The following is a 27462-nucleotide window of genomic DNA, read 5'->3' as shown; positions in this document are numbered from 1 at the left end:
AAGTTTGCTAAATACCTTTACAAAGGATAAAGAAAATGGTTTCTATCAGTGTACAACCTTTCATCTTTTTGATTCCCATATTTTGCTGGCATAAGATAACACAGAGAGATTAACAATCAGGTATTTCAAGATCTTAAAAGTCTGACAGGAGACAAAATCCTTCATCCTTCTTTATACAATAGGAGATCCAGCACAGCAAGGTATGCTTGATTGATGCAATAGTACCTGTCAGCAAGAAAAAAATCCAGTTTCAGAATGGATCATGGCTTAGACAGAGATTGTATTTTATGCAGGGAAAGAACACAGGACTATGCATAAAATAATCTAAAAATAACAGACATGGAAGCAGTGCATAGGCATAAATAATTATCTTCCTTATACATTAGTCCATGTAAATTTTGCAATGAAGAATTAATCAATTTACTGCCGAAAGACTATGGAAGAGTAAGAATAGCACTGAAACAGGCAGTGTCTTAAACATTTATCATTGTCCTATATGCCTACTGCTTATGTGATGTGGGAAATCAAACTAAGTGATCACAGCAACTCTTTCTGTCCTAAAAGTCTAAGAATAAAACCACTTGAAGTCAGTTGGGAAAAAAAATATGACTCTTCCATTCATTCTCAGTTCTAGCTTACACAGTTTGTAGTAACTTGCTTTCTGTTTGTGGCACTCAGTAAGTCTGTTTGGAAATGTGCAGGCTCCTCTTTGAGCTCCTGAGAATAAACCATACAGAATCTCTGTATCGTCCCTCAAATACCATTCCTGTGAAGAAAATGTGCTGTGCCCTTCTCTTCCTCTTGCCTCTCCCTCATTTATATAAGACAAATAATTTAGTGACTTTGAATTGACTCAGATAAAATACATTCCTCTGACTCACTCATGCCTCTTTGGACTTTGAGTAAATTAGTTATTTCCGAAGTAACTCATTTCATTGGAAAAGGGTGAGTAACTTTCTGCCATTACTTGGAAACTCAAGAAAAGAAGAGCTAATAATTGGGGTTTTTTTCTTTCTTTTCAGCTTCTGTATTTTTTGCCGTGTACAATTCACATATGGTTATTTTTATTTATTCCCAGAAGGGAACTTTGTTTTTAAAATGTGGTTTGTCTTTAGCTCGGTGAGTCAGAAAGGAATGTGCAAAACACATTGGATGAACAACCAGTACACATTGGATGAAAAACCAGTTACCACTGGAAAACTTAGACAGAGGTATCGTGTAGAATGAATAAATGTATCATGATGATTTCATGCCTATTAGAATTGGCAGTGACTTGCTATGTCATCTAAACTATTCTAATTTGTGTTCATCTGCAGTCATCTACAAGTCTGGACTGTCTTCTCACCTGTAGTGATATAAATCACAACTAGTGATTCTTGCAGTGCAGCATTAATTTGCGTTTTAATTCTTTCTTCTACAAATATTGCACAGCTAATCATAATTATATACATTGTCCAACCCCAAACAACTCTCTTCCTATTTAGTGTAGGTGTCAAACAGTTCCAGAAGAACTGTAATTTAACTTTTCTCTTGTATGATAACACCCATTTTAGTTAAGAAATGTTACCCAATTTATGAAAATCTATGGATTCCTATGAGTTGCAACATGGTCACACTCAGGGAAATATGTTAATAAACGTTCTTGAGTACATAATCAGATAAGAACACAATACTCTCCATTAATGAAATATGATTCATAGTGAATCTTGCATGGGAGTGCTAATAACTACCTTTAGGTTAAAGTGCTCAGATGTCACAGTATAACAATATCTGTCTTAGATGTGTATCATTACAGCAAAGTAATTAAAGGTTACTTAGCTGTTAAATGGTTACCTTGAAGGAATCCTTCAGCAATGTGGCTTCAAACATGCCTTCACAATGAAATTAATTAAGCAAATTAAATATCAGCCTCAAAGTAATCTATTTTATGTGCAGAATATCTGGCATAAAAACGTATAATACGATTCGTGGCAGAAAGCCGAGGAGTTGGAGATATTTCTATTTCTTTTTTAAATCTAAACCAATCTTGATTGTTCTTACATGTAAAATAAAGTTTATGCTATTGGATTAAAAAGCACAGTGACAAGATTGCTGAAGAGAAATGGAAAACCAAAGTTTTCATGGTCACATTCCATGTGCTGTGTGAGTGCAAAGCTCAAGTAGCACTTCTCATGGTAAGAGATGTATTAAAATTCACTCAATCCTTTTCACACCTCTGTGCTACATGGAGTTAAAAGCCTGGTAACAAGTGACTGGAGTTTTGCTAACAGCTCAGTCTGACTCATCAGGAGGATGCTTTCAGGGATTACTAGCTTTCTGCCTTCTTCTGTATTTAATATAAACCACACCAGGAAAATTGAGTAAGTGGCTTGATCTGGATATAAACGTTTCTCATCACTCGTTCAAGTGGGAATATGACGTGGGCAACATCAGTGACAGAGTGGAGCACTACAGAAACAAGAGAAAATTATTTTTTCCTCATAATTTCCGTGCTGAACTGAAAGCTAATTTCATCGATTTTGTCTTAAAAATAATTTCCTAGCATGCAAACTGGCAGTGACGAATACATAGTATATTCTGTTTTCTTCCTTGTTTAAAGAGAAACAATCCATTAGATAAATACATCATTCATCTGAGACCTTTCCATTTGTAAGCAAGAAGGTGCAAAGTTCAGATTTCTGCTGTCCTCCTGAAACATTGGCCTTGCTCCAGGCAATGGCATTATTCACATACCTTAAGTTTACCTTTACTTAAATGTTTTGCCTGATCATGTCTTTTGACAGAACAGAAAAAAAATAGTTTAATCTGTCTCATGCTGCAGAAATATTTGCTCACAACACAGCTAGGGAAGTATTAGCAGAAGAAAAGGAAAGATGAAGAGTTATTGAAAGAAATCTGCTTTTTTTCATGCTATGTGTTTTTATGCCAGTGAGATAATAAACAGTGGTGGCATCATCTTATTGGTGATATGCACGTCTTGTTTGAGCATGTCACCAATGTTATGGGTTCTTCTCCAGTCCTTAGCCTTCTGCTGAGGCGAAGTGTTTTGACTTTGATTGGTTTTGCTCTCTGCAATTTAGATTTCTTTAAAGATGAAGCTTTAATCATTGTCATGTGAAAATGATCCTATGTCTCCAGGCCAAAAATATCCCCCAATAGCAGTGGTAGACCTATCTGTCCACTGGATAATGCCCTTCAAAGACTCTCGACACATACAAGGGCCAAGACTGTGGAAAGTTATAAGATGTTTGTGTAAAAAAAAAAAAAAATGTCTTAATACTGGGATTCTCAAAAATTGGTCAGTTTTTTGTGCTGCAGCTTCTCAGATAATACAGATTTTTTCTTCATGGGAACAGTAAAAGCATATATACTGATTGATTCAGTGACCTGAAAACAGTTCTTGAAGCAGAATTAGGAAAAAAAAAAATAGGTGAAGATTCTCTTCCAATGAGTTCTTTGAGTTCTTTTGCCCTGAGGTATGACTTTTTTTTTTTTTTTTAATTATGAAATGCCATATGTGTAATCAGAAAACAAATGGCATTGATTACTTTTTCAAAGTAGTAACTCTAATCATTTCATCCTATACTTCCAGGTTGTTTGAAGTAAAGAACCAACATGAAACCTGAAAGTGTTTTGCCATTTGTATAGATCAGCATTACTCCCTGTAGCTAATGTTTACTTACAAGCTTGCAAAGAGTTTCATGAGGGATATGAGTGCAGCTACAATGCAAACCATGTGTCAAAAAGCAGAAAACTGTGGAGTGATAGTGCCGTTGTTTTTTCCCTTTACTTGATCCAAGTTTCATTTTCTGTTTGGCTAAGCATCAGTGATCGTGAAGGTGGTATATCAACAATAGTCATGGTGGCACATTCGATTTAATTAGAGCTGGCTGAGGTGCTTAACTCTGTTTACTTTTTCTGAAAAACAATTTATTTTATTCTGTTTTAACAAACCTTTCTGTTTATGCATTTCATCATCTTTTGTTATAAGAAACAGGGATCTGGTTTCATTACCCAAGTGTGGGAGTAATGAATGAATAAGTCTTCATCTGCCTACTGTTGCTGTACCTAGGATCTTTTCCTGGAATACTTACTGAAGAACAAATCCCATGAAGTCAGTAGAGTTTAGTCTAGAATTTAGATTCCTGACTAAAAACCTATGAACCTCATAATGAATTTAAGACATGGAAAGATTGGACATAATTTAACATGAAATGGCCACAAAGATGCTTTCAACAGGCATAATATAAAAATAAATTATTCAGACACGAGTACAACATTTACGTATTCTCTTAAAGATTTGAGGGGTTAAATAGAGCAGTAATGGGGGAAGTCAGCTTTGTTTAACCTCAGGATAGGTTAAAAGGGAGCCAAAACAGTAAAGTTCAGAGAAGATGGTGGGAGTTTTGATTGTAAAAGAGCTCTCTTCATGACTTAAGCCTTGTCCATAAGCAAACTTGTGAATGTCTCGCTCAGGCTGTGCCCTGCACAGGCATTTTCAGTTCATTGTAAGTAGGATTTCAGGTCTGGTCTTAGCTTCCTAGAAGTAACTGAAAATAAGCTGCTCTTAGACTGGGCTCACTGTGTGGACATGGAGTGCATGTGTTTACTGGAATCTCATTACATTCAAACATAGTGATACAAGGCTGCAGATTAGTGCTTGCACTCAAAAGGCTCTTTAGCCTTTCAAAGGATTTTGCAGGAAAGCAAGCTGGAATAAAAGCTCTTTCTGCTCGGCATTTGCAGGTTTCTGAATTTGGCTTTTATTTCTTTGTGCAATTGTGTTTTTATGCAGATATCAGAAAGCCATGACCCACTGTAAAAAGGATTACCTTGACAGGAGATAATAAGAAGACATTGTAAATGATGGTTAATACAGAACTGCTAAATCTCTCTGTACAAAGATTATAGCACAATAAATTTTTTAACCCAAGGTACTTTCCTGACATTATAAAAACAGCCACATATCAGAACCACAAAATAAAAGTCTTAAAGAGAGGGCTAATGTAAAATAAAGGAAAATGCCTTTTTATTTTTTGTAGAAAGATAATGTAGAATCCAGTTATTTTAGCTGACGTTGCAGCAAGTAGTTTAGATAATACTTAATGACTTAGATATTTTTACAATTAGTATATTTCATGGGGTATTAAAGATAATAAATAAGGAAATACTTTAAAACAGATAGTAGAAGGTAGTAAGAAAAGCTGGAGATTTCAAGTACTTACAGAAAGCCTAATGTCTTACTTGTATGAAGCAATGACTTGATCTCATGAGACCCATTAGCCATATGAGTAAGATCAAATCCTGATCCAAAATTATTCCTTTGGTGGAAAGAAATAAAAAGAAGAGGATTTTATTCAGCTATATCTACAATAGATTTTTATGTATTTGGTCAGTAAGCAGCATGGTCAGAAACAAATCCAGATTGAACCCAATATCTCATTCACAGTGATCAGTAGCTACTTTTTGATTTCTGTAGAGCTAGGATTAGGCTTTATGTGGCAGTCTGTCAAATTTGAGCACTAATTACTATGCATTCAATTGCACACTAAGGTGATTTTATGAAAAACAGTCTCAGAACCACATTCAGAATGAACTTAAGCAAATTATTTCATTGTTTTCAGTGAGATTACTCATATATGTAAAGTAAAACCAAATCTGAAGTCTTTCCGCATTTAAATACTTCAAAAGGACAAACTGATTTTCAGTCTCACAGACCCTCTATAGGCAGCACCACAGACAGGACACGGAAGGGGAAAGGGAGGGAGATTTGGGGTCTCTTAGTGCCAGGGGACACTGGGTCATGAAATGGACAGTCAGAAACATGAATAGGTGATAACAGGGAAGTATGTTGGAAGAACTGAGACTTTCAGTATTTTACTCTTCCCTGGTGTAAGATAATTTGCTTCCTCTAGACTTTGATTAGAGCCTAATTTCAGAGAGTAGAACTTGTTTTACCTGATTTAAATCACCAGAAACATGGTCAGCTGGTATAGTTCTCCCACCTTATGCTTTGTCAATGTAGAGAGTTATGCAACTTTAGAAATAGTGCTTGTCTTTCTCACCTATAATCGTATCAGGGATGTTCACAATCATGAAATAAAAATACTGAAATAAAATGAGGCAGTCACTCAGAAGCAATGCATTTCAGAAAAGTTCCTGAATATTGATTTACATTTCTCTGAACTAGAAAGAATAGAATTATACAAATTGAATTCAAGAAGGGAACTCAGGAAGCAGTATGAGATTTCAGATACAATTTAATTGTACAAGAATTGAGGCAAATTATTATCCCATTAAAAACAATCCACATCAGCCTTCAAAAAGCCTTGAACTCACGTACTGCTGTTAAATTTAGATTTTAGTAAGGAAGACTCTTGAAATGTAACAGTGCACACATGTGTGTCTGTTAGAAGCATTTGATGTTCTTCCTTAGACATTGTCATCTAAGACAGTAGATCAATTCCCATGCTGAAAATTATATAAATGACTGAAAACTAATGTAATGACAAGGTAGAGGTGGTTGAAAGGTAGGAGTGCAGCTGAAAAGAAAAAGCATCTGGACATTGTAAGACAGAGCAAGCAAGCCTGGTCTATTTTACATTCTGTTATTGTCACTTCATTTTCTCTTTGCAGCTTACACTCAGTGATGTTCTGCCAGGAATCTCCTAGTGCCCTTTAGCTGCTCTATGTAGGCATGTATCCTCATCATGGTACAATTTGTAATAAATGAGTTTTTAACTTCTTATATTAGTTAAGAAGATTAACAGTGCAGAATTTAAAACCTGTGACCAAAATTTGATGAAAAGACTTAAAATGAATGACACTTAAGATAGAAAGAGGCTTCTGAATACCAAGAGACAAAATCCAGACAGCGGGAAAATAAGGTTAAGCCATTCTATCTGAAGCCATTTCACAAAAAGAAGAGGAAATATGTGACATATGGTATCAAGTGAGGCACTTGAAGTTGAGTCAAAAAATGTTTAAAAAGGCAGCTGTAAGTTTGCATGATTAAAAAGGGAAAGGAAGGATATTATATACATCAAGAAACAAGGAAGAGTTATGAAACCAGAGGTGGACTTGTTGGATGTTTGTTTGCTTTTCTTATCCAGTGGCTTCTAATGTTTTTATTCAATTTATCTTCAAATTCAACCTCCACCTCTGTCTTCCGTTCTGTTTCTCCCAGTGACATCAGTGCTGGCTATTAACACAAAAACTGGGTGGATGTTTGAACCTTGAAACCAAATCAAAGAACAATTTAGGGAAAGAGATAATTATGTATCAGCTCTTCTCCCCTCCAATATGTTTGAACAGATTAGATTATTTTAATAAGTGTCAGATATGATGGGAACATTTTAGAATAATATTGTCACATGAGTCTTAACTGACTGTATTTGAATCATGAAAGTCAGTTAAAAAAAAAGTCTGTGTGAAATTGTCTGTGATGCACTATCTAATCTTTATTCGCAGTGAAATGACTTAATTATTTTTAGTTTTTGTTTATATGATTATTTAGCTAAATAATATTAAGTTGCTTTAGAGCTGGAAATCTGTGAAAGGGATTTTTTGCTTCTGCTGCTAGTTCTTGTAAAAGCCAAGTGAATAAAAAACAAGTGGCTATTTGCATATGGCAATTTGTTCTTGCATTGGGAACCCAAAAGAGGTATTCCTTGTGAATCACAGGGAGACTAAAGGCTAACTGGGCACAAAGGCTGATGCACTCTCCCCATCACAAGTGATCCTTACCAGTTTTACTTGGCACATTGGGCACAGTTTTGCATGTGCTGAGTAAGCTAAGTTGCTGTTAGCTTTACCAGGATTTGGGGCAGGACTATATACTTTTGTTTATGGCACTGGACGAGGCTCAGGAACTAGAACATTAGCTTTTTGCTTTGGCATAGATTTCCTGGCTAAATTACCTAATTTCTCTATGCCTCATTTCATAAGAACAGTCAAATCTGTTCAGACCAAAGGCTCATTTAGCCCAGTATCTCGGTTCTCACAAGGGCCCATAATGGATGCCAGTGGATGAGAATAAGGCGGCGAGCATGCAGCAGTGCTTAGTGGGATAGTTTGTCTCCCAGGCTCCAGCACTTGTTGTTCAGAGATTTCCTGAACCAGGGGTGGAACCTCTGTGCTTAATGCTTTTCTGTGACTTGGTTTTGATGAATTAGTGCTGGCATTTCTTGAGCTCATATATCTTTTAAGTACCCACAACATTCCATGCCCTACAAATTGTAACATGTGAGGAACAACCTTTTAATTTGTTTTAAACCTTCTACCTGCCAGTTTCTCATTTTAGAACAAACTGAAAACAGTCTTCCTTTCTCTTCCAGTGCAATGTGTGTTTTTTAAGTTAGAGAGAACTGTAACTTCATGCAGTACTGAAAATGCAGGAGTGCCATGCATTTATAGAGGCATAAAGTTGCTTAGTTTTGTTCTTTATTTCTCTCCTTGAAACTCCTACCTTTAAATTTGCCTTTTTAACTGCTACTGGGCATCGACCTCATTCATAAAAAATCAAATAACATTTTTAAAAAGCTTTAAGTTCTTGTTCTTTGTCTATAAAATAAGGTACTGTAATAGTGTTTACAGAATTGCTTTCTGTGGAAAGATACAGTAGGAAACAGTGAATACAGCTTTACAGAAAGTACCAGAAAGTCCTTGAATTAAATACATAGGTTATTCTGGTTTATTCTAGCTGCCTTCAGTCAGCAATTTGAGATTTTATTTTAACATTGACAAATAAAAAGTTTTCAGGCATAAGTGTAGTTTTAAAATTCCCGTTTCTTTGATCTGTACAAAAAATGATGCTTCTTCTGGTCTTCTGAGGCCTTAAATCAGAGGCCACTGAAAAATGAGAGGAGAGTGTCATAGACTGAATGGGCTCTCGAGCAGATGCTTAGCCACTGATAGGAGAATAAAATGCCAAGCCTGCAATTTGATTTCTCTACTACCACTAACACCTCCTGAAACGGGAAGACAGCTGGGTTATTGTATTTCAGATTCCATTTGTAAGTGTTAATTTTAATGCTTTCATACAAAAGAAAAGGAAAGGGGAAGGACACATTTCATTCCCACAGCTCTTCTGTGCATCTCTAAATGTGCAGTTTGGGACAGACTGACCTTCCCAGCCCTCCTGAGATTTTTCTTACAAGGAAACTCCAGCATCATCGCAGATGTTTCGTCACTTTTCCTGCAAAGCCACAGCTCTGAGTTCTTCCCTTTCTGAGGGACTTACGTTTTGACAGGAACCAATTATAGCTGACAAAGTTTCAAAAACTGTCTCCTGTTTCTCAGGGACTTGTAATCAGTGTTCAAATCTTAGGTAAACAAAGTTTCATCTATAAAGAAAAGATAAGCTCAGCAGAGTTCAGAAGGTGCCTGAAACAGCCCAAACACCTCCTCCTGTTGAAATGTTTACATCCAAGGTGACAGAAAACTGAGCAGCATTATCTTGCAAATGGTCTGAAAAGATTTTAATAAATAAATAAAGGGGCATGTGTTTTTTCCTTACCAATTAGGATCAAATTTTCTGGATTCAGGGCTAACTTACAGTAAGGAAACACTCCAGTTGTAAAGCTATAAGGCAAGATGGTGTGGAAGCAACCCAGTGCTTTAAAAATTGCATTTATATTGTGGATGTGCAAAAAACACGTGGATCCATCTGATACGCATCCTGCTTGATAATCTCCAAAACTCACATTTTCTATAGTTACATTGGCTTTCAGTGGGGTTGCACAAGAGTCACTGAGGAGACAACTCAGCTCATTGTCTAAAGGTGCTTTTGTTTATGGATAACAAATTAAAAGGGTGATTTGGCACAGCAGGTGAGATGATTAATATTTCAGGTCTTATTATTTTTCTTTGTACATGTATGTGTTTGCAGGTAATTATACATTTCAAGGATCAACAGCCTAGTGCGGTTAAACATTTAACATTTATCTGCATAAATGCAAATGAAGCTTGCATTACAGTCAGATATTCTAAAACAAGTAATCAATATGGATTAATAACATCATTTTTCTTTTCAGTGTTTATTGGCATCACTTTAATGATGACAAAAAGCAGAAGGGTGATGGTATGGATGTAAGTTTAGAAGTCGTATATTCGTCAATTCAAACTTTAAAATTGATGGTGATGAAGAACAACTGTTTTAATTCATAGTCATTTGGAAGGATTTTCTGTGACCTCAAGTTAACACATAAACATGGCAAGGGATATGAGAAAGATTCCTTTGGCGTTCACTGAACTTGACTCCAGTGGACTTTAGAACGAAGTTCTGAGAGCAGGGCCTGAGAAGATATGCATGAAAGTCTCAGGGATCACACCACATTTGAGGTGGTATCACCCTTAATTGCAGTCCGTAGGGCTTTTTATTACAGTCCTTAACCCTTTTCTGTGTACAGACATGTCCTACCTAATTCAGTTCATGACCATAACAATTCCACACTGTGGCTGTGGTCTGGTGGTGGGTGATGGAAAGTGAAGTAATCTGATTGTCATCTTTCTTTCTGAAAAAAAAAAAAAAAGATGAATAACTTAATAATTTGGATTGCATTAAAATTAGCTACAGAAAATCAAGAGAACTTAAGGAGAATTCCTTCTTTCCTGCAAGAGGCTGGTGTGTTTGTCAGTTTGCTTTAATTAACAAAATTGATTTCGATTATACTGTACAATAGTATACTACACTACACTACAATAGACTGTGATCTTAATGGGTGAAGCAGCCAGAATTTTGAGCCAAAGTTCTGTTAAATGAAAGGCACCATTTCCTCTTTGAAAACATCAGTATCAGTAAGTATCAGTATCAGTATCTGATTGGATGCTGATTAGCCCCACTGACACTGCATTCTTATTTATGAGTGTACATATATAGACATAGGAGCTGAGTGTATTACATACACTTGCCAGCATCACTGACTCTTCCCTTCTGGGGACTCCTGGGTGCTAGAAAAGCAGGCAAGATAGTGAATAAAGAAGTGAACTTTAATGTATTTTTTTTCAGTCGCTCTCAATCAAAAACACTTAAAAACTATCTGTTTCTATGTGAGCGAAGTTTTTGTTGCACTGAGAAAATAATATCAAACATTCTTTACTTTTTAAATCAAAAAACCTGACCTGCATGAGAAATACATTGCTCTTAAACAGAGCACTGGGAGGAATAAATGCAACTTGTTGCAGAGAGAGGTTATAATTATGTACTTTTAGTTATGTCCCCATGTACACAATAGAAGTTCAAATGCATTGTTCTCTAATGCAATACCAGTTATTAACATGTTGGGGATATTATTTTTTACTAATGAAGAAAAATAAAATGAGGCTTCAGAAGGGCTGGGTGGTGTGACACTGAAAGCAAGTGAAGGGAACAAAGAGGAAAGAGAATTGCTTATTGCACAGATTGCAGATCTAAGCTTTGCCTCAGGAAAAGCAAAATTGCCTAAGGGGTCAGAATTTCAGCTTCTGTATTTCAGGACTTTGTTGATTTGGTTGGGTTTTTTTTGTTTGTTTATTTTAAATCTGAATACATATGGAACACTGGGCTAGACTTGACACTTTACAGGCTTGTCTGAGTGAAATGTTGCAGATAGACTGCAGGATCTTAGAGAAAAATGCAAAGCCTTATAGTTGTTACAGTAGTTGCTGTGGGTGTAATTCTCTGTCCCTTTGTTATTTGCACAAGTTCCCTGAAAGCATGCTCAGTAGGTCTTATTAAAGGGAAAAATGAGTTCATAAAGTTTTTCTGTGCTTGCTCCTTATTCTGTCACTCAGAATCAGATTTTGGAAGACTAGTTAGTAGTGCTCAAATTAGAGATTTTTCCATGCTAGGAACTGAAAAGCACGTAAGCTAAAAAGCGAGACAGTCATATGCCTTAATTTTCAGAAGTGACTAACAGTTTCAAGTATCAGAATTTTAAATTGCCCAAGAAGGTATTCGGTGAAAATCAGAGTCCTTGAGCAAGTCTTAAATTGGGTGCCCAACTCAGGAGCATGCAAAAATCACTTGGGAAATTAGAAAATCTCAGCCATATGCTTATATGTTAACTCCACTTGACTAAGTCTTTTCTTTATGTTTCTTCCCCAATTTGCAGTCGTTTTTGTGTTGTAAATAAGATACCCTTGACTCAGACATGAAAGTTCCTTAGGAAAACTGGAGAACCTTTCTCTCGTTAAACAGCACCCTAATTATAGAAGCAATTTTACAAACAATCCCCTGGGGGAAGCATTTTCGTTCTCATCAGGAAGGCTCTTGAATAAAATAGCACCTTTGCTAACTTCATTTATTTACAACAGGACACAAGGCTGAGACTGGGTTAGATTTATTGCCATTACATCACTGATGCTCAGTAATATATAAAACATTGGGTCTAAGAGTTAGCACTGCTGTTATTTCCTCTGATGCCTGACCTCACCACAGTCTAATAACATACAGGAAATCCAGAAGACAAAGGGGGAAGCAGTGGTCTTGAATGCTAAAAATAACCATAGAAAACTAATACAATTGTGTAATAGAGTATGGTCCAATAATTTATTTAACATAATAGTAGAATCTGCTAAAGCAATTAGAATCTGCTCCAAATGTTTTTAATGGAAAATATGTCGGGGGTAAGAATAAGTACACTTAAAGAACTGAGACTTTTAGGTTATGTAGTTCAGTTACGTGTACTGGTTTAGGTTTGTGTATCTTATTGCTTACATATGCAGACCACTTAATAACTTGACTGGAACAGACAGTCATTGTATGGTGGTTATATTTCCAGAGGTCATCCTGTATGAGCCAGACGGTGATCTTAGGTGATGTATTGCACTTGACAACCCAGAAAGTTACAATACAAAGGCATTCTAATTCTCAGTGTCCTCTGAGAATTGTTCAATATCCTTGATGGTATCTAGTGCCTGATATGCCATTGGGATGACATTTTTGGTGTCTTTACTAATAAGTCGAGATTAATATGTCATTCATGTTAACTCTGTGTTTGATTTTTTTTTCTTTCTTCTAATCACTCTATATTTGCAGGTTTTTCTAAAGGGATAAATAGTATAATGACACTATAGTGAAATTCCTTCATATTTTTCATGTCTGCTCATTTATTTGTGTCATCCAGAATCAGAACAATATTTTACCCAAATTATATATTTAGGCAGTGCTTTAAAATTGGTGCAAATAGTTAAATGACATAATTAAAAAAAACCAACTCCCTAAAAATGTTGCATGGAAGCCAGATAAGTCTGGTGTCTTTAGCTTGTTAAATAATGCAAAACCAGGTTCACAAACATATACCTCATTTTTGAACAGCTGTTCAGTTTGACTGTGCCTGCCCTCCTTTTATTTACGTATGTTGCACAGTCATTTGAAAGAGGCTATTCTTCATATAATACCAATATTAGTATGCAAAATAGTATGCTCAGGTGTGAACAAGTCTTCACTATTTGACATTGACACTTGATTTGTCTTCCAGTTAGAAGCAGAAGCAGCTACAGATCATAAACTGGAATAATGAATCGATTGAAGCAGCTGTTCCTGAACAGTCCCTTTGGCTATGTTTCCCTTTTCATTAAATAATTATAATTATGTAGATAGATAGATAGATAGATAGACAGACAGACAGGTAGATAGATATGAAACATTTCCCTTTGTGCAAAGGTTTATGGTAGCTTAACAAAATTTTGTTTGATTTCAGAGGAAGGCAGAAAAATGTGGGACTTTTGATATTTGACTGAGTGAGAACTATTGAGGGGTGAGTTGTCCAAATTCAGCTTAGTTCAGGGAGACAGATTTTCAAAACTTGTGCTTATGAGAGTTCTCTACTGCATCTTAAGACATCTTCTGAACATTGTAAGCCAGGAAAAACTGCATTAGCAGTGACATATTGGGATAAAAGAAGAAACAGAAATCAAGAACTCTGTTAATTGATGTACAGAAGGAAGCACAGAGCTGGATATCATCTCAACAAGTCTTTTATCTCAATATCATAAGTAAGATTTTCAGGTACCAAAATGTCAATGAATATCTATCAATAGAATGGCTCAGTGGACAGAGTGTTTCTTGGGTCTAAAAGAGAGGACATGTATTACTGCAAAGACGTGCAGTGGTTAGAAAGCTGGGCAAGCACAGAGAAGTAGGAGAATCTTAGAAGTTCATGACCAGTTTTGCAGGTAAACACTCTTCGATGAGGTTCCTTCCCTGTCCTCTTTAGCACAACACAGCAGCCCAAGAGAGTTTCAGTTCCAGGTCCTACAGAAGCTGGAGACATTTCTTTGGGAACAGGATTTTACCAAATATCTGTCACATAGAGTGATTTCCCACAGGGTTTTAAAATTGGTTTCTGATAATTCAATTCTACTAAGTATCAAATTGGAAAAGTGAAATATAAAAAAGGTGTTGCAGAGCCCAGTATCCCCAAAATACGTGAGGATAAAAACCCTATTGCATATGGAACCTGAACACTAAAAGTTAGAAGCCCATTGTGTGTATTTTTTTCTTTCTTTTTCTTTTTCTTTTTTTTTTTTTTTATAATTAATGATTTAAAACAGTTGTGCTATTGCTTCTATTGCCTCAATCACTTTTCACCTATTTCCCCAATGGTTACCACTTGCCTCAACATTTACATTTCTTTTAACATTTGTGATTTTTGCATAATTTCTCACATTATATTTATTTGCACTTTCATTTTTTAAAAAAATAAAGCATTCCATGGGGATGACTTTAATAAAGGTTTCTTATTAAAAGTTCCATAACAGCATGATTCCCAAACCTGAAACCAAAGTCCTCATATTTAACAGTTTTCATGACTCAATAGATTAAGTGTGAAATAGGAAATATAATAACAATAACAACGTAGCCATATCCTGCACAGTTGTTCCACTTAAAATTATTCTTGAAAAGTAACACAATTCATAAATAAATCATTTCTCATAGAATTAAATATACTTAAAAGGCTCTGTGAAATATCCTTGATATAGTCATAAAATATGTGTACAGAAAGTTGTATCAGGCAAGAGAAAAATAAAAAAAAATCACTTGAATTACTATATTTGAGAGGAGGAAAGAGGAAAAAGAGTGGGGAAAAAAAAAAAAGTCCAAACAATGAAACCATCAGCATCTGTCTTCAAAGTCAGGTGTCTCCAAACAGCTGCTTCAGTGTTTCTTTCAGAAAGACTCTTAGCTCAGGTCTAATTCAGATGAAGCTGCGTCTATGGTCAATGAAAAGAGACCTTGCCCTTGGGAACTGCAGTTCTGAGTTGGTCCGACTCATCATTCAGAGGAACCTGTTGGTTTCCACTGACTGTGACTAGGGCAGTAAATTCAGCCACCCCCATTAATGCCTCTTTGTAGAGGGGATAAATCCAAACCTTAACAAATCTGAATGTTTTACTCTGAGTGGGAAATAGGACTTTTCCTTGTGTTCTTACCAACACTGAATAATACAGAGAACACAATATTTCAATCCCAGTAATTTCTGACTCAGTTAAGTGATGTTGCCATTGGCTTTAAGGTCCTCCAAATGGATGCTTCTTCCTGGTGTGTTGTGATGCTGCAGAAACTCCACGCTGGCAATCTTTTGTTTTTGTTTTTGTTTTTGTTTTTTCTGGGGTTTTGGGGTGATTTGTTTGTTTCCCCTTTCATCTATTTGTCTTATAAGGTGCTTCATGGTAGCACAACAGTCTGTGAAAACAGTAAGGGAAATGTTAACATCAATGATGCTCACAGCTGTGGCCAGCTCTACCTTTTTTATTAAACAAAGAATGTGATCGTTCTTAAGGCTGTTGGTATCTTCACTGTTCCAGACCATGCCATGTTATTGTTCAGCAGGGATATACCCTGGAGATATATTCCTTTTTATTTATGGTTTAGGGGGTTACAAAAGGAAGGACATGAGTTCCTTCAATGGTGCTAGAGCAGCTGCAGAGCCTCACAGCCATCAAACTTCTTTATGCCTTCCATGCTTTGTAATTTAAACCAGTAATACCTTCTTAGTAGCTGTACTCACTCCATAGACACAGACTCTTCAGATCATTTGCTTGCACTTCATTGATTCAGTATTGACCAGCAGCATTTTTGCCACGTTAGTCTCTGCAGTTCTGGGATGGTTTCTGTGTGAATTGCCAGAAAAGTGTCAGGAAAAAAGTCACCTTGAAACTCAACAGTCAGTGCTGTCCATTCTGGTGTGTTAGCTTTTTCCTACTAACCACACATTTTCTCAAAAGCTAGAAATAGTAATAGACTGGGAAATAAGTTGTTTTTTTGGTTTCGTTCTTGGTGGTTTTTTTTTGTTGTTGTTATTTTTTGTTTCTTTGTTTTAGTTTTTGTTTTTTTACCAATACGAATTAGCATATGCTTTCATCTTTCTTGTCCTTGTTTTGTTGAGACTGCTCTGGATGGGCTAGCTGCAGACAGTGATGCCAAAATTAGTTTTCATACTGGGTATAAATGCATATGTATGTATATGTAGGTATATAGTTGATAGATCTATATGTTTATCTGTATATATAAAATAATGTCACATTTGTACACTGTCTGACTTAATCTGTCCAATAGCAGGATATGAAATAAGTCTTGTCAGATAACAGTATTTTGTCACCACTCAGTATCATGATATGGGGCATTACTTTGGGCATATTTCAGCCTTTTGAAAGTGATTCTCTGGAGCCATGAAATGGCAGATCATTGAGCTAAAGAATGGGAACCACAATAAATTTTACATTCATTTCCGTGATTGAACTGTAGTCCTTTCTGGCTGAGTCTTGCCATCTATCACTCTATGTGCTACAGAAAAACATGTGTTTTAAGGAGCCAGAAGCATAATCTCACACCACGCAAAGCATTTACTAGGTGAAACAATTCATGCCATACCATGACCCAGCAGTTGTGTGACTCTAACTTCAACCTGCAGTCAGTTGTTGTCATTATGAGTTTGTGGAATTTGAAGACCTAAATAATATCTCATTTTCAGTAGTTTTATTATGGATTATGGTGAAGCATCAATGAGATATAAACCTAGAGGTTAATGACCCAGCAGCAACTTAATATAACAATATATCTCCAGTCTTCAAAAAGGGAAAGAAGTAGGACTCGGGTAACTATGGACTGGTCAGCCTCACCTCCGTCCCTGGTTCAAAGGTGATGGAACAACTTATCCTTGGCACCATCTCAAGGCATATCAAGGATAAGAGGGTCATTAGGAGCAGTCAGCATGGCTTCACCAAGGGAAGTCGTGCTTGACCAACCTCATAGCCTTTTATGAGGACATAACAAGGTGGATAGATGATGGCAGAGTGGTGAATGTGGTCTTCCTTTACTTCAGTAAAGCATTTGACACAGTCTCCCACAGCATCCTTATAGCTAAACTAAGGGAGTGCGGCCTGGATGATCGGGTAGTGAGGTGAACTGTGAACTGGCTGAAGGGAAGAAGCCAGAGAGTCGTGGTCAATGGGGTGGAGTCCAGTTGGAAGCCTGTATATAGTGGAGTCACTCAAGGGTCAGTACTGGGGCCGGTATTATTCAATTTATTCACCAGTGATTTGGATGAGAGACTAGAGTGTACTATCAGCAAGTTTGTTGATGACACCAAGCTGGGAGGAATGGCTGACACTCCAGAAGGCTGTGCTGCCATCCAGAGACCTGGACAGGCTGGAGAGTTGGGCAGTGAAAAATTTAATTAAATATAACAAGGGAAAGTGTAGAGTCTTACATCTGGGTAGGAACAACCCCAGGTTCCAGTATAAGTTGGGGCATGACCTATTAGAGAGCAGCATAGGGGAAAGGGACCTGGGGGTCCTGGTGGACAGCAGGATGACCATGAGCCAGCACTGTGACCTTGTGGCCAGGAAGGCCAATGGCATCCTGGGGTATATTAGAAGAGGGGTGGTTAATAGAACGAGAGGTTCTCCTGCCCCTCTACTCTGCCATGGTGAGACTACATCTGGAATATTGTGTCCAGCTCTGGGCCCCTCAGTTCCAGAAGGACAAGGAACTGCTGGAGAGAGTCCAGTGCAGGGCAACAAAGATGAATAAAGAAATGGAACATCTCCCGTATGAAGAAAGGTTGAGCGAGGGAGCTGGGTCTCTTTAGCTTGGAGAAGAGGAGGCTGAGGCGTGACCTCATTAATGTTTACAAATATATAAAGGGTGAGTGTTACAAGGATGGAGCCAGGCTCTTCTCATTGACAACCAACAGGAGGACAGGGGGCAATGGGTTCAAACTGGAACACAGGAGAGTCCACAAACAATGGTCAAACAATGGTAGGACAAGGGGTAATGGGATCAAGCTGGAACACAAGAGGTTCCACTTAAAATTGAGAAGAAACTTCTCAGTAAGGGTAACAGAACACTGGAACAGACTGCCCAGGGGGGTTGTGGAATCTCCTGCTCTGGAGACATTCTAAACCTGTCTGGACACATTCCTGTGTAGCCTCATCTAGGTGTCCTGCTCCGGCGGGGGGATTGGACTAGATGATATTTTGAGGTCCCTTCCGATCCCTATTGTTTTGTGATTCTGTGATTCTCTGATAATAAGGTTTTTAGCTATAATGATCCTTAAAGAGTTTTGAAGTACTTTGTACTGTCCTTTTGGGCTGCCAGTGCAACTAAACAAGGGTTTTGGACAACAAATTTGGCTCATTGTTGAGTAACAAAGGTCTTTCTTTGAATATATTGTTTTACTTTGCATTTCTAGAGAATTTCCTTCAGCCTACTAAGATTGCTTCATCATGAATTTCTGTCTTGGGTACTATAATAGCCCTCACAAAACCAAAACAGTGAGCATTTGGTGAATACACAGTTTTTCTTGCTGTTTATGGCAAAGGTATTTGTTGACTCAATGCAGTAGCATTCTTTACATTCAAGCCACTGTAAAACTCAAGAGGCAGCAAAATTATAAACTGACCAGGATCTTTTCTAAGAGCAAATAATGTGCATTCTTTGTAGCTAGAAGCTCCTAGCTGTACTGTGCAAGAAAAGGCCAGACTCACGCAGTCCAAAGTCCCACTCAGGTCTTGGTCTTTGCTAGCTCCAAGCAGACTAATTTTGGGCCCAAGTCATTACCCAAGAGCTGCATTTGCTCTCTGCTGCCTGCAAACAGGTTTTCAGCTGTATTATAATTAATCATTGAGGTATACAGGACAATTTATAACACTAGGAGCACAGCCTGAATTTTGAGTTTGACACGGGGGCTAACTCTCTGGAAAAGGATCAAGCACATGTTATGAACACTGAAAAGATAAAATTTTGCCCTCATTGAAATTTACTTATCTCTTGCTGCTATTTCATCTCAGGGCAAAATCTGGGTGAAAATGCTGCAGACTAGTGACTAGTACTATCAAGTACCTATCATTAGTCATATTGCTTTCTTGGTTATTAAAATGAGGGCAAAGAAATATCTAGAAAATAGTTTATTCCTTTGCTGCCTGTATTTATTGTGGGTTTGCAGATAGAGGCAGTCTGAGTTAAGCACCCAAAAAGCTATTTGGGCAAGGTGCCCTATTTGTGACAGGTTAAACTTCCTGTAGCATGTTTATCAAAACTCCCTTGGGATCTCAGACTAACCATGATACATTTATTTGGCACTTAACAGTGATGTATTTATTGTCATTGTTACTTGCCCATACATTTGGAAACTTATTGTACGTGTCTCTACATTGCATTTTAAATGAAATACAAAAACACTGTGGGATTTCCTTGTCATGCCTCTTATTTCAGATGTTTTATTCCACAAACACAAAGACAAGAGTAGATCATCTCTGACTTATGCTGACCCAGTTCTCCTCTCTTTCTTGTCAGCTACACACCAATATCAGTAGAGTTACAGTGACATAAACCAGAAGAATAGTCAAAAATCAGATCCTTCCTACACCAAATCACTTTCCGCATCTGTTTTGTATTGTCTTATAATGACATATGAGATTATTTTGGGAATATATTCTGCTTTCACTGTCATGCTACTGACTTTATAGCCTTATCAAATATCCATTGGCGTGCAGGTTGAGCAATTATCATTGACTAAGAAGAAATTCCAAGAAAACATAGATTGATAATAACATTTTTCAATAATGTCTTGTAGCATTAGCGCCATTTTCTATTACTGTAGTTGAGGCCTAGCATTCTCCTCAATTTGCCACTTTTATTTATTGCGCAAGCTCTAGATATGGACCCTACAGCAGAAATTTAAAAACATTTTTCTTTTTCATTATGTATTAATTTCTGTTTAGGAGAAGCAAAGTCAGAAAACTGGATAGAAGCAAGGAATGTGTCTGGACTATTAAGTAATTGAAAGACAAAGAAATAAATTTAATACTGTGCAAGATATTACAGATACTGTATACAGGATGACTATATAAACATAATCAGGCAGGCTACATCTACAAGAACACGCCTTAGGAGACTGAGCTTGAATTTTGGGATCAAACTTCATGGAGTTGTATCCAAACTTTTTATCTTGCAGTGCAGTAAGCCCCTCCAGATAGACCATTCTGCTAACAGTCCATTTTCCCTTCACTTTTTTCTCCAGTAAATGGAGTGAAATGTGAAGTCCTTCTGATATCCCTTTGAAAATATGTAATGCCCACACACGGATGTATCCTTGCGTGATGTAATTAAACAAGCGTGTAATAAAAACTGTAGCCTGTGACCCACTTAGAGAAACATGGACTCTATAGGTTTCAAATAATACCATTTGGAAGTAGGTTTGGCCCAGGCCTTGGACGAACAAGATGAGGAAGGCAGGGTGCCAGGGAGGGCTCTGCTTCCAAATGCTTGAATTTATTGCTTGTGAGAAAGACACCAGCTATTTTCCTGAATGATCTTCACATTAAAAAAACATTACCAAAGCAATTGCTGAATAAAACTAGAGTTGTTGATATTTTTTTGCGTCCTTCACAGCATTGTGGAGTGCCAAGTCTCCAGCACTGAGTACCAGGCCATTGCCCTTGAGGATGAAAGTATTGTGCACAATTTTGATACTTTTACTTGTGAGCCCAGACTCTGGCGTTTCACACTAGTTAAGTTTTCATGAAGTTGTAGCTTGAGACTTAGTCTGGAGAAGTGAAGCTGAACAGGCAGCTTAGGACCAGCCTATAATTGCTTGAAAGATAGTTACGATGGATGCTTTTCTCATCTATTTGCATCTTTACCATCATTGCAGATGATATAATAAGGAGAAAAAGTCACAAGCTGTTCCTTGGAAGGCTCGGTTCAGAAAAAATCTTCAATATGAGAGCAAGTTGCCCAGAAAGGTTATAAAATTTCCATTCCTGAAGGTTTTCATGAGTTGGCAAGACAAAACCAAAACTGGCCATACCCTGTGTTGACAATAGTTTTCTTTCAAGTCCTCCTGGACTTAATGATATCTAGAAAGCCCTTCCAGCAAGCAGCTCTATGATTCTGTGTTTGGAAAGGGATGATGTGAATAAGAAAGTGGGGTGTGGAAGCAGTAAGTGCTTGAGAATCAAGATGAAGAGCTGATATGTTATGAAAATATTGTAACATCATCTTAGTTGCTTTCTACTATCAATACATATATTTTAGACATATATTCTGATATTTATTTACTGTTTATTTTCTTAAAAGACATGGCTGATCTCTTTTAATTCTTTTTCTCTCAGTGAGGAAAAAAAGAGAGTATATCACACTGTAGTTTCTATTACAGTAAAAGCTAGTTGGTCCTGAAAATATTAGTTAAAGAAAGACCTTCAGCATCTACCTCATAGGGAATTTTTAGGAATAAGCAACTGAGAACTGGTTGCAAAGGCCTAAGTAACCAGAGAAACTGTTGGGAGTAGGGTTGTCCCAGATTTGGGGCTCCTTGACTTAATTAGGTGTCAATGCAAATCAACCACATGCAGGTGGGAAACGGAAATTTAAGTTTTTGGTGTGACCTCAACAAGTCTTCTGTCAAGGTAAAAATCTACTGTACAAAAAGCATCTATTATTCTGGTTTTAGCCTCACTGCAAAATGTAAGATAAACACACTATTCAAATTGATTGGCAGCTTTGGTCCCCCAGTTAAAATTAAAGTAATTAAGTGTACTGAAAAGCCCATTACTTTGGATTTACTGACCTTGATTTGAGTTAGTGCTGACTGAAGTCCTTTTTAATCTTGGTTTATATCCCCATATGCTTTGCTCTCAGCCTGTATATTTTAAAAGTTTCATTGTATATACTGAAAAATGAAAAAGAAAAAAAAAGCTCACTTTATGGAGTTAAAACTGAATTTGAGGAATTTGATGTTAGAAACAGCATAATTTAGCATTGTATTATGTACTAATCTACACTTGCAAGATATTTCCGAAAAGTCTAGTCTGAAAACTAGGCTTTGTGGTTTTTTTTCAGACAGAAGTTTCAATTTCCAGCTTTTTCAGTAACTATTACTCAGATACATTCTCAGTGGAAAAAAAAAAGAATGCAATGAAACCATGAATTGTATGTGAAATAAAATAGATGAGACACAAGCTGTGCATGTGTATTTGTAGTTTTGACTAGCCTTCAGTACGATACGGATTAGAAGGTTGACATGTTTTCCAGATCCTCACGTAGTGTAATTTGACTTCTCTGAAGCCATAGAACACAGTATGAATCATATACTTCACTCTACTCAACTTCTTTTTAATATTCTTTCACCAAATAATGTTGCTTTTTCTTTCTTCTTTTCCACTCCACAGGACAACATTTTTAGAATGGAAGATTCACATTTTGAAAATGGCCGAGGGAAAAGCCCTTATGATCCTAAACTGCTGACAGCTTCTCTTTTAGTAGGTAGGTGCCACAAAAAAAGTTCAACGAGATGTGCATTCACTGTAAAGCCACTTTATACCTCTGTAAGACCCTGATTCTGCAAAACGTTTCTCTTCTCCAGAGCTAGGTGATTCTGGAGGTATTTTTATTGCTCAGTTTACAGACTGGCCTCACTGATGGTCACACCAGAACAGCTGAGAGCAAAGTGGGAGCAGGAATAAGTAATTTCTTACATTAGTTTTACTGGCAAGGAAGGTCTATCACCTAATTGTACCTGCATGTGAGCTGGAGATACACCAGCAGCCACAAGTCTAGGCCTTCAGATGATGTTTCAGCTGAAGAGATCTATCTGACAGTGAATTGAACTCCTGGCCAGAACACAAGGATTTCCAGAAATCATGTATGTCTGAATTAGTACTACTTAATTTCATGGAATATGGAAGTATAGAGTATGTGGACTATGTTAATCTAATTGAACTAACTCGATTGCATTTATCTAATTGATTTAACTTATCTAATTGAATTAATAAATTATGTTCATTGTTTCTCCCTATAAAAAAAAAAGGCAAAAATATGTTTTCTAAGAAGAAATTAATAGTGAACCAAATTAAGTTCTTCTTTCTGTAACAACTCTGCCCCGGTGTAGTCACTTTATCCTTAATATGTAACTTTCTGGCAATTTATTGCAACTTCAAATGCAAAGGGGCAACAATAGTTTCAGAAGGCTGCAAATTCTCTTAGAAGGCTTTGGGAAACTACACATAACCAGATGTATTGGTTTCTTCAGGACTTTGTCCATATTGCTAGTCTAGGGCCTTGCCTACCATCTACCCTTATTATATTTACATTATATTTAAAAATTTAAGCCATTTAAAACAGACATCAACAAAACCTTAGTCTTGAGTGTGTCTCATTTCCTGATCTTCGAAGTCCCTAATGATCACAGGTGATGAGCAACCCTGGGGACACGGACTTTTTAACAGGAAAAACAAGAAAGACGCCCACATCTTGCTCCAACTTGTACCCTGTACAAACAGCAAGGAAAAAAATGTGTGTGTAAAAGGCCAGTGTATAAATTAGTGCCTGGAGCGACTTGAATTTGTGGCAGAGCTAGTCTCAAGGGAATGGCTTTACTATTTACTTTAATATACAATAAAGAAAGAGAATGATGACAAGCCAGTATTACATGGTATACCCGGTATGCAACTGCACAAAGTCAACAGCGTCTAGCTTTCCACATTCCTTTTTTTTTTTTCACTCAGTCTGGCACAAATATGATTATCTTATTTCCCTTGGCTTAGATTTCTTGTCTTTAAAACATCTTTGCTTTCTTGAGCCCGCTCCCTACCACTATAATTTTTACTCCATGTATGTTTCCTCCTAATAAACAATAAACTGAGCATGATATTTTGCTTTGAATCAGACTTCAATTAGAACCACGAGTGTATTAGCACTATAGAAAATGGCGCAAATTCAACATTCAAAGCCACTCACTAATTTCTACTTTAGTGTCTTGCAAAAAACTCTGGGTGAAGTTAAAAATAACATTCCTGCATCCTGAATATGAACACCATTTCTTCTCTGCATCTTCATAGGTGCCTCACAGTTGTTCTTTGGTACTGACTATAATGCTACATTTACTTCAGTCCTCCACTGCAGAGGTTCCCCTGATATTTCAGAAGATATACACTGAATTCACTGAATTTTCATAATGACTTTCTCTTATCTTTGCCGAAAAAGTGTAAATTTTATAATAAAATAATAAACCAAGGCAAAATAATTTACTTCCCTCAAAATAGGTGAGGAACAGAGAATGAACTGGCCAAGCAGTTAGTGCATGCAGAGCTTTGGCCCAACTATTGTCAAAAGTTGGAGCGAAGCAGTGAACAGGTCTGTGAAGGTCAGAGGAGTCTCTTGGCCACAAACCCCTCACATAAAGAAGAACATAAATGGGCTGCTTCACCCCTTCTCCTGAGCTCAGCTACTCCTGGCCGCTAGTGTGCCAGAAGTATTGGTCCTCCTAAGTAACCATGGCTTATCTTAGGTTCAAGAGGGCAACTGTGTGAAACTATTACCCAGCACTCACTAAAATGCAATGTTATAATTCGCAATACAATGCAGCTATCAGGAAGATAAAAGAAGGCTGAGAAGTAAGAGTAATTAATATGGTTGAATACAAGAGGAAAAAAAATAAATCTCTGTTATTCATTAGAAGCACTAAAAAGAGATTTTGCAAAATGTGGGAGAAAAGCATGTTATTTACTCTGTAACTAGTAGATAAACTTAGGTAAGTGAAATGTAATTACCCAACTTGGAAGTTGGGTAAAATACCAAAATTAATTTGCAAGACATAACTGAAGATCTTTAATAACTATTAGTGCTATTAAAGGATTCTTATTTTATATTTCAGCTGAAAGTGTAAGAAGGACCTCCAGTTTTTCCTCTCTCTTAAAAAAAAAAAAAAAGGAGAAAAAAAAAGGAAAAAAAAAGAAACAGTTCATCATTATTAAATTGTTCCAATATTTTTCCAGTATATGTTCCTTGTTCCTTCCACCTGCAAACATTTTTCATTATTTTTTTAAGAGTTGTTCATTAAAGGTAGTTATTGCTACTCTACTCTAAAGTAAACACCAGCTGGGAACATGATATAACTAGTTCCTAGTAATATAAGACGTTATTCAGCCATTCCCATCTATGTGTTGCTAACTAAACAATCTCCATTTGAACGGGCTAATGCATGAAAATGGAGAGACTAAGCAGTCCCTGGGCACCACTAGTGTGTATTCCAGGGCAGGAGGAAAATGAGAAGCAGCCTGGTTTTCAAGGAATGTAATCACAGGAGAAAATTATCACTGAATGTATTAGTGTAAAGCCATTGTGTTGGGATAGTTGAAAAAACCTCGGAGAAGGAGACAGCATTGTCTCATTATCAGTCAGTTCCTCTTTAGGAAATGACCCTTTGGGATTTTCAAAAGCTCTGGTGATCCAGAATCCCCAAAGCTGGCTATGCTCCTGTGTCTCACTGATATTTAAAAAACAACAACAACAAAAAAACACACAAAAAAACCCACACACTCCTCTTCCTTTTTTTTTTTTTTTTAATTAAATCAGCTTAAGTGGCTTATTGCTCCCTATATGGATTAATGTGATCTGAAATACAGCAGCTTCTTGCCAAGGGAGAACTTTACTATCTTATTTATTAGAAATTAACTACTAAGTATGTATGAGGTTCAGGATTTTAGAGTTATTCTGCTTTCTGGGAGCTTTCATTGTCATCTTTAAAAAGAAGTGAAGTCAAACCACTGCCATGTATATCTGAAAAATCTTAACTTCAGTGAATAAACCTACTAATCAAGGATAGCAGATTTCATTTGGAAACACTTACCAGTGAGACCGACCAGGATGTTCAAGGCTTGTTTTTGCCCATATTCCCCATCCATTCAACTTCCTTATTTATTTCAAAAAGGAAGCTTACACTTCTGTACTCTTTCTATATATATATAAATATATATATCTATAACTATAACTAACTAACTAACTAAATAAATAAATAAATATTTTTTTTTTTTTTTTTAAAAAAAAGAATGCAGTCTTCTTTAAAGGCTGAATAGAAACAATTCAACAAATAAATGTGTACTGCTTAGTTTTTAACAACTTTGTATCTGATGAACTTGAGGAGGTATTCACAGGTCCATGCTGCTTATGTACAGTATGTGGGAAAACGGTTCCTCCCCAAAATGAAGGCATTACTGTGGGGTTTAGTTGTTGCCTCTTTACTTAGTAAAGTCAATATATGTATTTTTGTTTGAATTCATACTTCAATATGCTACTTCTTCGGGATAAAATTGTTTGTGTCCCAAACATAGAGCTGTTTCCTATACAAACATCTGAGGGCCACCAGCTTATTTGGAACAGTAGTTGCTTTATGCTGCTGGGCTGGAAATACAAAGTGATAACTTTCATTGTTTTTGGCTTGGTTTGGGTTTTATTTGTTTGTTGTTTCTTTTTTTTTTTTTTTTTTTTCACTGCATTCTTTCTCCTTGAGAAATATTCATGTTTTCAAAATGTTCATTTCCACTTTCGTAATGAAAACTGTTTAAAACTACTGACAATAACACAGTGAAGACTATCAGTGACATAAAAGAATAATTTTTTAGACAAGCAATGGGTAAATTTCAGTCCAAAAGAAGGTCTGCAAAGGGGAACAAAGATGAATGTACTTCTATCTAGACAGAAGGCAAAAATCCTTATATAGCTTTTAAATAGTACTAACTCAAAGCATGTGCACATCTGGGACTTGACTTGAGGCTCACACTGCATTTAGCAAAAATTATCTAAAGCCTTACAAAAATAAATAAGATTCCTTGGTACTTCTATCTAGCAGAAGTCAAAATCCCCTTTTTACGTGACTACAGCAAATCAGTTCAAACTGCAGACGCTGGTCTGAGTACAGTGAAACTTGGAGGGGTTGTAGTCAAAAGCAAAGAAAGGTCAACTAGTTTCCTACAGACTCTTCCCCTGCTGGAAACTGCCGAAGCCTGTTACTGGCAAACTTTTACTCTATTACCACTGATGAAAATGTACCAGCTATAAGAGCCTAGGAACATGAAAAAGTCTTGGTTTGAACTGAGTCAAACCTGGCTTTCACTGGTGTTTATATATTGAGTTAGAAGCTGAGGTGCCAAAAGCCTTACAATTCTAAATATTGCAAATATATAATTTTAATGAGTTTT

The 27462-nt window shown here is 36.7% G+C and overlaps 1 protein-coding gene across 4 annotated transcripts in view; it reads left to right on the top strand.

The window, feature by feature from the left end:
- Positions 1 to 27462, top strand: part of SEMA3A (semaphorin 3A) — a 171700-nt gene that overhangs the window by 80393 nt on the left and 63845 nt on the right. For all 4 annotated transcript variants that reach the window (XM_065049221.1, XM_005512064.4, XM_065049220.1 and 1 more), the window contains one exon: positions 22657 to 22750. In XM_065049221.1, the coding sequence (XP_064905293.1) occupies positions 22657 to 22750 (94 nt within the window). The remainder of the gene's footprint in view (positions 1 to 22656; positions 22751 to 27462) is intronic.

Source organism: Columba livia, chromosome 1 (genome assembly GCF_036013475.1).
Source record: "Columba livia isolate bColLiv1 breed racing homer chromosome 1, bColLiv1.pat.W.v2, whole genome shotgun sequence".
NCBI lineage: Eukaryota > Metazoa > Chordata > Aves > Columbiformes > Columbidae > Columba > Columba livia.
The sequence above is the reverse complement of the archived record's forward strand: the minus strand, read 5'-3'. Positions and strand labels throughout refer to the sequence as shown.